Source organism: Neoarius graeffei, chromosome 10, assembly GCF_027579695.1.
Source record: "Neoarius graeffei isolate fNeoGra1 chromosome 10, fNeoGra1.pri, whole genome shotgun sequence".
Taxonomy (NCBI): domain Eukaryota; kingdom Metazoa; phylum Chordata; class Actinopteri; order Siluriformes; family Ariidae; genus Neoarius; species Neoarius graeffei.
The window spans coordinates 89186591-89199241 of record NC_083578.1 but is presented as its reverse complement, the minus strand read 5'-3'; the positions used below and the strand labels follow the sequence as shown (position 1 = coordinate 89199241).

Genomic DNA, 12651 nt, shown 5'->3' with positions numbered 1-12651 from the left:
GTTTACGTTCTTCCCGTCACTGAACCGAAAATCTGGAAGCCACTTTGGACAGTTTTCAGTGGCTGTAAAACACTGTGATAATGTTGATGAAAGAGAAAATAGATACTAAATGAGGTGTTTAAAAAAAATCACACAGGTAAAGTGATAGAAGGCATACATGTCAACCTATACGGAATGTCCGTATTTTATACGGATTTGATTCAATAAACGTAGTATACGGGCGTATAAATAAAGTTATATGGATTCTTTAAAAAAAACTTCAATATTTATTTAGAGCTATAATCAATTCCCACGATGATAAAAGAGCTCATAACATTTACAAACGTATTGTACACCACAGACAGCCAGTAAAGAGTCTTATGAAATCGCGCGTTATCTTGTGGTAGCGAGACTTCGTTCCACTTTTGATCATGCGCACACCGCATTGCGAGAATCCCGCCAACTGTGAAGTCATAGACATATAAACATAGACGCCGCCTTCTGCATAGAATCATACGTCATCCTCGCCGCCATATTGGATGTGGCAAAGTGGAGATTCTTCAACCGTCTCTGGTATAGCGTCTAGACAGTAGCGGAGAATAAAGATGCCTCATTCATGTGCTGCGTTTAACTGTACCAACAGGTTTACCGTCCAAACGAGATCACATGGGATTACCTTTCACAGGTGAGACTGGAAAAATACTTTTCATTGTATTTGGTCATTATAACGTAATTTTACCAACAGATTTTTCTGACTTTGTGGCTAATATGAAGTCTCGTGCATAATAGCCGCTCGGTGAAACCTGTCTCCAAACAACAAAGTATTTCCTTCGTAACTACGCTGATAACACTTTGTGTTTTTGTCAAATATTGGAGCTTTGTATTCATTCTGAAGGTTTATTGTTATTAATATTGAATAAAAAGTAACTGGGATACATCATTGTTAATTATCATTCAAATTTTAGGTAAATTATTTTAATTTGCATCTTATACGGATTTTATAAGGGAAATACGGATTTTGGAGGTTGGTTATACAGGTTTGATTGACCAAAGGTTGACATACGAGAAGGACAGAGAGACAGATTAAGAAAAGAAGACACGGTCTGATCTCGTAACGGGTCTAATGTCAACGCAATAAACATATCAGACAGCAGTTAGTACATGTTTACATGCGCTGTAAGTCAGATTATATGCTGAACTTTCTTTGTTTGGTGAGAGCCCTGTGATCTAAGTCACACTTTGTGATTTTGCTTCCAAGATTTGGTCTGAACGTGGCTGTCGAGACTTATAGCTGTTTAAATAAACTAAGCTCCGCCCAGCTTGGATTGATTGGCATGCAATATTCATCTCATCTCATTATCTCTAGCCGCTTTATCCTGTTCTACAAGGTCGCAGGCAAGCTGGATCCTATCCCAGCTGACTACGGGCGAAAGGCGGGGTACACCCTGGACAAGTCGCCAGGTCATCACAGGGCTGACACATAGACACAGACAACCATTCACACTCACATTCACACCTACGCTCAATTTAGAGTCACCAGTTAACCTAACCTGCATGTCTTTGGACTGTGGGGGAAACCGGAGCACCCGGAGGAAACCCACGCGGACACGGCGAGAACATGCAAACTCCACACAGAAAGGCCCTCGCCGGCCCCGGGGCTCGAACCCGGATCTTCTTGCTGTGAGGCGACAGCGCTAACCACTACACCACCATGCCACCCTGGTCACAAAATCATTTTGCATATTATGTAAATTAGCTCCATATCAAAATGGGCAGAGCTCATTTTTCATGAGGCTGAGAGAAAAGAAAATCTTAGGGTACAACTTATTCTCTCTCTCTCTCTCTGCGTTCCAGCTTCTGACGACTTCACTTTCATCCACTCCAGCATCAAAAAACACTGAAAGAAATATGGAAGAAACGAGTGGAAGAAGGGAGTAAAAAGAGGAGTCTGACATTTTGAAGCAGATCAGTGAGCAGTCAGTGAAACAGCAGGAGAGATGAGGTGTATCTAATTAAGATCCTTGTTCAGATCAGATGAGACGAGAAGCTCAAGCGAGATTTAAACCCATACGTGGGAGAGCGAGCGAGAGAGAGAGAGAGAGAGAGAGAGAGAGAGAGAGTGGGGTTAAGTGTTAATATCTAAGCATGGTGTCAGATGTCTGGATTTTCCACAAAACTAGTTCATGTTCATAAAAAGTGAAAATCTCTGCTCTGTCACTTTTCTTGAAACTTTAGCAGACTCGGAAACAAGCTTCTTTTTTTTCTTTTTAAACTAATGGCTTTTACGCACCGGATACGACATGAAATTACGATGCAAAAATGCAAAACGATAGTCTGTGATATTTTCACACAGAAAGTATGCACACTGAGTCCAATGCGAATTTAATATTTTGCGCTCTGTTTCCTGCTGGTTTCACACCGTGACTATCAGCAGAGTCCTGAGTGAATGATGGAGTCGTCTAGCAGTGATGAAGACTATAATTATAGACATGCTCTCAAGAAAGAGAAAGATTTGGGTACAAACGAGAACAAGGAGGATTTTATAATCTCATTAAAGAGGTGAAGCTGAGAAACAGAACGCTGGACAACAAGAAAGAGAGCAGCGCTCACAGGGGTGTGTGTTCACGGGTGAAATAACATGGAGTTTTATTCCTGTCGTTTAAGTCCAACAAGAAAACAAGTGGGAGGGAGGGGTAGAGAGAGAGAGAGAGAGGTAGAGAGATGGAGGGAGAGAGAGAGGGAGAGAGAGTGGGAGAGAGAGAGAGGGAGAGAGAGAGAGGGAGAGAGATAGGGAGAGAGAGAGAGAGAGAGAGAGAGAGAGTACATGCAGAAATCTCTGAGCAGAAGATCTGTGAGGCCACAGAACAGTCTGAGTGAGAGAGACTTTTGATCAGGAGAATAATCGGTGATCAGTTGATGCCTTTGTCGTGGCGCTAAAGCTCAGAAAAACTGACCTCAGTGCGAAAAAAAAAGTCGCTTTCTCACGGAGTAATCTTCACGTTCTGTGTGAAAGCACTCATGACAAATACAACAGCTTGAAAATAATATATCAGTGTGTGAATTAATCATATGAAAAACACGCCCTTAAATGTTGAGGTGAACAGTATGGCTCTACGGAAACAGGAAACAGCTGAACACGAGGGAGGAGCTTTAACTCATTAGCATAACTATGGAACTGCATCACAACAAGATGGTGCCGCCTCCAAGAAAACATCATGACTTGGCGTCAACCCTCGGAGAGTTTTGAGTCGCAGGGATTTGTGTAATTTGTGGTTGACGTTTGCGAATAGACCCGTAAAACAAAAGACGAATATTTATATATTTTCTCTGTTCCTGCTTTTGTGTTCTCATTTCTTTCTCTAAGATCAAAACATTAGGTGTAGAACTCCATCATCGACTCGCTATCGTGGTCTCAAACTCATGCACTCTAGGGCTAAGATAGCTAAGCGCTAGCTAGAATGATTTAGTTATCTGTCCAGAAAAATGACACGTCATCTAACCTCGCTCTATCTTGCAGTTGCGCTCACTAGGCAGGTTTTCCTTTTCTTTCCCGCTGGAGGGAGAGCCGAGTCCGCCATGTTCACCCACGCCGACTTGTTTTGGTTAAAAGTAGCTCAGACACGCCCCACGATGGTCACATGATGTGATATTGTTGCTCGCTTGCTTCGGTGATCTCCAGAATCGGAAAACGCAGGACGCTTTTTATCTCGGCAAAACATTCACACACAGGATACACGGTGTGTGTGTGTGGAGCAGCGAAACATCTCAAAACTCCAACAGCAACAGAAACAGAACATTTTACCCAGAATTCAACTTTGCAGTCGGGAACCTTTAAAGAATCTCCCAGCATGCTGACGTTATGGGAGATTTCAGTGTCAAATTAGCACACGTTCGATGGGACAGACAGGAGGTCAGACGGCTGAGAGCGAACTCACTGAGCCCCTCTGATTCTGCACACTCGGCTTTTTCTCGTCTCTGAGTGTGTTGTTGTGTTGTGTAACAACGGTGGTGTTGTGTTACTGCTGATGTCATTCGTTTTCAAGGAAACTTTCATCACTATAGAAGGCTCTCTGACTCTCTGCTCAGTCAGGTCCAAACTTCTACCTCAAATAAAGTCCGATTTCTGAACAAAGGCTTGACCTGAGCTTTAAATGACATTTTACTGAAGGAATAAAACACTCCGTGTGTTGTGCTGTTATCGGAAAATAATTAACTGATGAACTGGAGTTACAGTCACCACCCTGAAGTGTTTTATTCCTCTTTTACTACAGCGATTTGACAACAATTACAATTCCCTCCTTCATGAAAGAACATCATGTTATACTTTTTTGTCTGTTTATCGTTACATGGACTGTGATGGAACAAGTTCATTTACGTTACAGCAGCTGTAAGTCGGAATATCAGGTGAAAATTCAAATTAAATCCAAACTGCTTGAAACTGATCTCATTGAATTCAGAATTGAATGCAGAACAACAGACTTTTTACAGAATTAAAATATTTTTATCTGGTCTTCAGATATTACAAATCAAAGATTAAAAAAAGAAAGGCTTAATTTTTAGAAAACGGCTGTAATATTCTGTATGAGAGTCACATGGTCCAAAGTGGGCCTCTTTAACCAATGAGATCAATTTTTTTTTTTCCCTGAATAACTTTTCTATTTTTCAAGATATTTACATGGAAATTGGCAGGAACATAGATGGTTGTATACTGAATACAAAGTTTGAAAAATTAGTAAAAACAAATTACACAAATTAGTATTTAATTAGTATTAATTATGCTAATTAGGTAAAACGTTAAATCGGTACACTCAATAAAAAAGTAATTCTAATCCCCTCTCTGTGCTCTGTAGACCTTTGTACAACCCCGATTCCAAAAAAGTTGGGACAAAGTACAAATTGTAAATAAAAACGGAATGCAAGAATTTACAAATCTTAAAAACTGATATTGTATTCACAATAGAACATAGACAACATATCAAATGTCGAAAGTGAGACATTTTGAAATTTCATGCCAAATATTGGCTCATTTGAAATTTCATGACAGCAACACATCTCAAAAAAGTTGGGACAGGGGCAATAAGAGGCTGGAAAAGTTAAAGGTACAAAAAAAGAACAGCTGGAGGACCAAATTGCAACTCATTAGGTCAATTGGCAATAGGTCATTAACATGACTGGGTATAAAAAGAGCATCTTGGAGTGGCAGCGGCTCTCAGAAGTAAAGATGGGAAGAGGATCACCAATCCCCCTAATTCTGCGCCGACAAATAGTGGAGCAATATCAGAAAGGAGTTCGACAGTGTAAAATTGCAAAGAGTTTGAACATATCATCATCTACAGTGCATAATATCATCAAAAGATTCAGAGAATCTGGAAGAATCTCTGTGCGTAAGGGTCAAGGCTGGAAAACCATACTGGGTGCCCGTGATCTTCGGGCCCTTAGACAGCACTGCATCACATACAGGCATGCTTCTGTATTGGAAATCACAAAATGGGCTCAGGAATATTTCCAGAGAACATTATCTGTAAACACAATTCACCGTGCCATCCACCGTTGCCAGCTGAAACTCTATAGTTCAAAGAAGAAGCCGTATCTAAACATGATCCAGAAGCGCAGACGTCTTCTCTGGGCCAAGGCTCATTTAAAATGGACTGTGGCAAAGTGGAAAACTGTTCTGTGGTCAGACGAATCAAAATTTGAAGTTCTTTATGGAAATCAGGGACGCCATGTCATTCGGACTAAAGAGGAGAAGGACGACCCAAGTTGTTATCAGCGCTCAGTTCAGAAGCCTGCATCTCTGATGGTATGGGGTTGCATTAGTGCGTGTGGCATGGGCAGCTTACACATCTGGAAAGACACCATCAATGCTGAAAGGTATATCCAGGTTCTAGAGCAACATATGCTCCCATCCAGACGACGTCTCTTTCAGGGAAGACCTTGCATTTTCCAACATGACAATGCCAAACCACATACTGCATCAATTACAGCATCATGGCTGCGTAGAAGAAGGGTCCGGGTACTGAACTGGCCAGCCTGCAGTCCAGATCTTTCACCCATAGAAAACATTTGGCGCATCATAAAACAGAAGATACGACAAAAAAGACCTAAGACAGTTGAGCAACTAGAATCCTACATTAGACAAGAATGGGTTAACATTCCTATCCCTAAACTTGAGCAACTTGTCTCCTCAGTCCCCAGACGTTTACAGACTGTTGTAAAGAGAAAAGGGGATGTCTCACAGTGGGAAACATGGCCTTGTCCCAACTTTTTTGAGACGTGTTGTTGTCATGAAATTTAAAATCACCTAATTTTTTTCTTTAAATGAGACATTTTCTCAGTTTAAACATTTGATATGTCATCTATGTTCTATTCTGAATAAAATATGGAATTTTGAAACTTCCACATCATTGCATTCTGTTTTTATTTACAATTTGTACTTTGTCCCAACTTTTTTGGAATCGGGGTTGTATTTCTCAGTAGGGCCAACTAGTGTTTATATGAAAGAATATAAATGATTATTTCAATTAATATCCACAGCTTTCAAAGCGAACCTCAAAAAAACTGTCTGATCCACATCCAATAAACAATTCACATTAACTGAACTGAAATTGACACTCACGTTTCTGACTCCTGGTTTTTTAAAATCTCATTCCGACCACTAAGATCTCAATATTTTTCATCAAAACAACTCCAGTTATATTCTAAAATAGTTATTTATTTACAGGAATCAGTTTGATTTGAAAAAATAAGCGGGTAAAGCTATGAAAACTCACTTCAAAGTCTCCCATGAATCAGAACATCAAAAGTAGCAGACTGCTGAATCCTTCATCAGAACCAGTGAGAGCGAGAGAACATCTCTATAAAAGTGATCTGACTGATATTGACGAGTAATCCAGTGGGAGACCGATCAGAAGAGAGAGAGAGAGCCTGAGCGCTTTCCCGTGACTCTCAAAGAAAAGCACCGGCAGTTTCCCGACGTCCCGCGAGCAGAGTTTTTACTCTGTTGTACCGACTTCAGCCTGCTGTTACTCCCAAAGTACTGAACAGATCTTAACCACATACATTTCTTTGGAAAGCAGAGATTATAAACTTTTTAATGATAGAAATATTCAAGAGTTAAGCAATGACAGGTTTGGAAACTTAAGCCTAGGTCACAACCGGACGTACGATTTTCTGGCCGTGCGATTTTTGGCGTTTCCCAAATCGCTGCGTTTTTTTTTTTTGTTCGTGGAGAAAGACGCACGTTGGCCGTAAGTTTGTCTTGCAACCTGAAAAAAACGTAAGCGCCCGTAGAGTTTGTTTGACATGACAAAGAACCTCTGCGGCCAGTCTACGGCTCAAAAATCAGCACGTCACATGCGCGCCTTCCGTGCGTTTCTTGCGTTTTTTGCACGTAGACCGGCCGTAGGAGCACGTACGGCCAGTTGTGACCGAGGCTTTAGATGAGCGTCTGCACGGACAATTTTCACAGCACGGCCAGCGAGCATCTGATACGCCGATTATAAACAGTCATTCCGTCACCTGCCTCGCTCTTTTTTATATTTCCTCTTTTAAAGTTAATAAGGCAAAAAAAAATAAATAAACCCAGCCTGTCATTGTTACTGACACTGGAGACTCCTTCCAATAAAGATTAAAATGAAAACCTCTTTAGAAAAAAACTCACCCAATCAACGACTTTACATGTTTTTATGTCAATGATACTGTATATTAGCTTTCAGTTGCTAAGCTAGCTTAATCATAATAGATCCCTGAAGGAAAATGTGTAGCATAGTGCTAGGCTTCAGTTGCTACAGTGGTGCCTGAATGTTTGTGAACCCTTTAGAATTTTCTGCATAAATATTTCTGCACAAATATGGCCTAAAGCATCAGATTTTCACACAAGTCCTAAAAGTAGATAAAGCGAACCCAGTTAAACAAATGAGACAAAAATATTATACTTGGTCATTTATTTATTGAGGAAAATGATCCAATATTACATATCTGTGAGTGGCAAAAGTATGTGAACCTCTAGGATTAGCAGTTAATTTGAAGGTAAAATTAGAGTCAGGTGTTTTCAATCAATGGGATGACAATCAGGTGTGAGTGGGCACCCTGTTTTATTTAAAGAACAGGAACCTATCAAAGTCTGATCTTCACAACGCATTTGTGGAAGTGTATCATGGCACAAACAAAGGAGATTTCTGAGGACCTCAGAAAAAGCGTTGTTGATGCTCATCAGGCTGGAAAAGGTTACAAAACCATCTCTAAAGAGTTTGGACTCCACCAATCCACAGTCAGACAGATTGTGTACAAATGGAGGAAATTCAAGACCATTGTTACCCTCCCCAGGAGTGGTCGACCAACAAAGATCACTCCAAGAGCAAGGCATGTAACAGTCAGCGAGGTCACAAAGGACCCCAGGGTAACTTCTAAGCAACTGAAGGCCTCTCTCACATTGGCTAATGTTAATGTTCATGAGTCCACCATCAGGAGAACACTGAACAATTATGGTGTGCATGGCAGGGTTGCAAGGAGAAAGCCACTGCTCTCCAAAAAGAACATTGCTGCTCGTCTGCAGTTTGATAAAGATCACATGGACAAGCCAGAAGGCTATTGGAAAAATGTTTTGTGGACGGATGAGACCAAAATATAACTTTTTGGTTTAAATGAGAAGCGTTATGTTTGGAGAAAGGAAAACACTGCATTCCAGCATAAGAACCTTATCCCATCTGTGAAACATGGTGGTGGTAGTATCATGGCTTGGGCCTGTTTTGCTGCATGTGGGCCAGTACGGCTTGCCATCATTGATGGAACAATGAATTCTGAATTATACCAGCGAATTCTAAAGGAAAATGTCAGGAACTGTCCATGAACTGAATCTCAAGAGAAGGTGGGTCATGCAGCAAGACAACGACCCTAAGCACACAAGTCATTCTACCAAAGAATGGTTAAAGAAGAATAATGTTAATGTTTTGGAATGGCCAAGTCAAAGTCCTGACCTTAATCCAATGGAAATGTTGTGGAAGGACCTGAAGTGAGCAGTTCATGTGAGGAAACCCACCAACATCCCAGAGTTGAAGCTGTTCTGTACGGAGGAACGGGCTAAAATTCCTCCAAGCCGGTGTGCAGGACTGATCAACAGTTACCGCAAACATTTAGTTGCAGTTATTGCTGCACAAGGGGGTCACACCAGATACTGAAAGCAAAGGTTCACATACTTTTGCCACTCACAGATATGTAATATTGGATCATTTTCCTCAATAAATAAATGACCAAGTCTAATATTTTTGTCTCATTTGTTTAACTGGGTTCTCTTTATCTACTTTTAGGACTTGTGTGAAAATCTGATGATGTTTTAGGTCAATGCAGAAATATAGAAAATTCTAAAGAGTTCACAAACTTTCAAGCACCACTGGAGGCTAGCTTATGGTCATAAGGTCAGCTGAGCTAGCGTTGACTCACAAGATTAGCATTCTGGTGCGAGGTTAGCGTTTACAAGACATGGGCGTGCATAGTTTTGATGAAAGCTGCATTACAGCTGAGCAGCCTTCTGATAATAAAGCTTATACATGCTTTACAGGTGTTTAACCACACCCACTTTAGACCATGTGACCAGTTACTCAGACTCCAGATTGTGACTTTCGAGTTTATTTTATTCTATGATTTTGTCAGTTATTTGTTTCTCACTGCAGTGTTCAGAGCAACCTGAGAACACTATAAAGGGTTATAACACTGTTATATCGCATTATTACTGTGTTTCTTGTGTGTTACAGGAAAACAGTCAGCTATCATGGTGTTGGTGTTGAAATTGTGTCTACACAAAAAACAACCCTGAACTTTAGTAGGTGCTGATCCGACGCTGTTTATTTTACGGCGTGTTTGTGGGTAACTGTAGTGAAAACCATAAATCTATCTTCTTACCGTCACAGTCGCCCAGATGTGAAGTGTTTCCATGATCCACGTCCTGCTCGAAGGGAAGCCTGGAAGGAAAAAAAAATAAAGACCACACATGAACTCAACGCATATCTCATAAAGACAGCATTTAGAAAGCTGTAATCACAGCCACGTGTTTACGGCACAGAACCAAAACGAGCTTTCAGCCCTGAAACCAAGTTCAATCCAAGATATTTTTACTGTGTGTCGTCATTCTGTTCTCGGGGCCGCGCACCGATAATTAGCAATATCGGAAATCAGAAAGCAAACATGACGGAAAAGACAACACAGGAATCACACGTCGAGAAGATTCACAGGAACGCGGCGTCAGTCTCACTCTCACTGAGAAACATCACAGGTTCTTTAATCACACACCTGCAGCACGCCGTAATGAAGAGAAACGAGCACTCCGAGCGAGACGCTCTGTTACAGCCAGAGGTAATGTGAGAGAGCGGCGAAGCCTAATGAATGGAAATGAAGTTGTTATAGCGTTAACAAGTGCTGATGGAGAGGATGACGTGGGGACGAGTGCGAGCTCCGAGCGTGAGCTTTTCAAACGGAAGAAAATGAGTTATTTTGTTTGAATAACGGATCAATGAATCAAACAAATCAGAATGAATCGAGGAAAGAAGAATGAATCAGATACAGAATAAGTTAACTGAATAATCAGTGCATGAATCAAATAAAGAATTTATAAAATAATGAATAGATAATGGATACATTAATCAAATTAAGAATAAGTAAATTAAATAAAAGTGAATCAAATAAAGAATGTGAATCACAAAGAATGAGTGAATCAAAGAAAGAATAATTGACTGAAGTAAAAAATGAGTGAATTATATAAAGAACTAAATCAAATAAACAAGAATTGAATCAAATAAAGGATGAGTGAATCAAAAAGAAGTGAATTTTATCAAGAAGAACTGAATCAAATAAAGAATGAATAAATCAAATAAAGAATGAGTGAGTCAAAAAGAATAAGTGAATTATATAAAGAACTGAATCAAATAAGGAAAGAGTGAATCAAATAAAGAATGAGGGAATCAAATAAGGAAAGAGTGAATCAAATAAAGAATGAGGGAATCAAATAAGGAAAGAGTGAATCAAGTAAAGAATATGTGAATCAGATAAAGAAAGAGTGAAACAAGTAAAGAATGTGAATCAAATAAATAATAACTGAATCAAATTAAAAATAAGTGAACTGATTAAAAACACAAATAATAAATGGATTTAAAAATGTGTCTAATCACTGATATGGTGAAGTTTTCTGTAAACAAATGTTACCTATCTATCTATCTATCTATCTATCTATCTATCTATCTATCTATCTATCTATCTATCTATCTATCTATCTACGGTATCTATCTAAGCATTTATGTCAGGAGTCTCCAGTGTCAGCGCTTTGTAACAGTTAGGGTTAAAGTTGTAGCTTTAGCTTTTCAAACATCTTCAAGACAGAGCAGTTCACACTTTGTGGAGAAAAGAGAGTCGAGGAGTGAGTGTTTATAGCTGCTGTAACACAGGTGTGAACAGGAACTGATTCGTTTCTTGAACATTCCACAACAGTAAAGGTAACTGTGAACAGATAAAAAGTAGGACGTTGTTCTTCTGGAATTGTGAGCGATTCGCTGTGGAATAAGAGGAATACAATGGACGAGGTAATGATAAAGAACATCATCATGCTAAGTTGTGCTTACTTTGATTTTAAGGCAGGTTGCTAGCAACGAGGTTGAAGGTTGTGTGTTTTCTACCTGGGTGTGATAGATCACATCTCCCCTGGGTCCATCGTCTTTTAATTCAGTTTATTTTTCATTTTTATTTTCCCCTTTGGATTTTATTATTTAGCTACACCTGAAGAAACCACATCTGGTCATATGACCATGCGAAGATGGCCATAATGGCCGCATTGTGTACAGATGCTTCTGATTGGCTAGCGGTCATGTGACCACAGAGAGAGAGAGAGAGAGAGAGAGAGAGAGAGAGAGAGACAGACAGACAGACAGACAGACAGAAAGGGACTATCACGTCATCTCTGTGTCTCAGTCTGTAGCATCGTCTGGATTCAAACTGACAAACAGCAAGAAACTTGATCTGACTGCAGCACCCAGGGGCCCCCCCGGCGCCCTCAGCCCCCCCCGCCCCTCTGACACCACCCTCCCTCCCCCACACTTTAATGGTGTCCGTGAAATATCTATAGCATCTAATGTTTCCTTTAACCACGAGCTTGAGGCGAGACTCCTTAGAGAGGAGACAGCATGGTTTAATACACACACACACACACACACACACACACACACACACACAGTACTGCAGCTTTAGAGTGGAGGGATAACTAAGTTTCAACATTCTTCTCGAGGACAAGCACAATGGAGCTTTGTGAAAAAGCAACGAGCAGCCAAAGTGCACTGATACGCAAAGCCATCACACAGCATCTCTTATACTCACTGTGTGTGTGTGTGTGTGTGTGTGTGTGTGTGTGTGTGTGTGTGTGTGTGTGTGTGTGTGTGTGACCGTTAAGCCCGTCTGAAATAAACACAAAACCATTTTTACTGTAATGTGATACGGGTTCGATCTGCTCATTTTGGCCGTCCTTGTTAAAGTAATGAATGTAATTGGATAAAAGTGTGTGTGTGTGTGTGTGTGTGTGTGTGTGTGTGTGTGTGTGTGTGTGTGTGTGCAGCCATAGGCAAAATGTGCTCAGGGTTCAGCTGATAGACAAGCTGTATTTACACACCTAACTCAATAAAACTGCTACACACACAC

The 12651-nt window shown here is 40.4% G+C and overlaps 1 protein-coding gene across 7 annotated transcripts in view; it reads right to left on the bottom strand.

Annotated features, from left to right (window-relative positions):
- Positions 1 to 12651, bottom strand: part of sema6bb (sema domain, transmembrane domain (TM), and cytoplasmic domain, (semaphorin) 6Bb) — a 247084-nt gene that overhangs the window by 77100 nt on the left and 157333 nt on the right. For all 7 annotated transcript variants that reach the window (XM_060932577.1, XM_060932570.1, XM_060932572.1 and 4 more), the window contains one exon: positions 9877 to 9935. In XM_060932577.1, coding sequence (XP_060788560.1) covers positions 9877 to 9935 — 59 coding nt within the window. The remainder of the gene's footprint in view (positions 1 to 9876; positions 9936 to 12651) is intronic.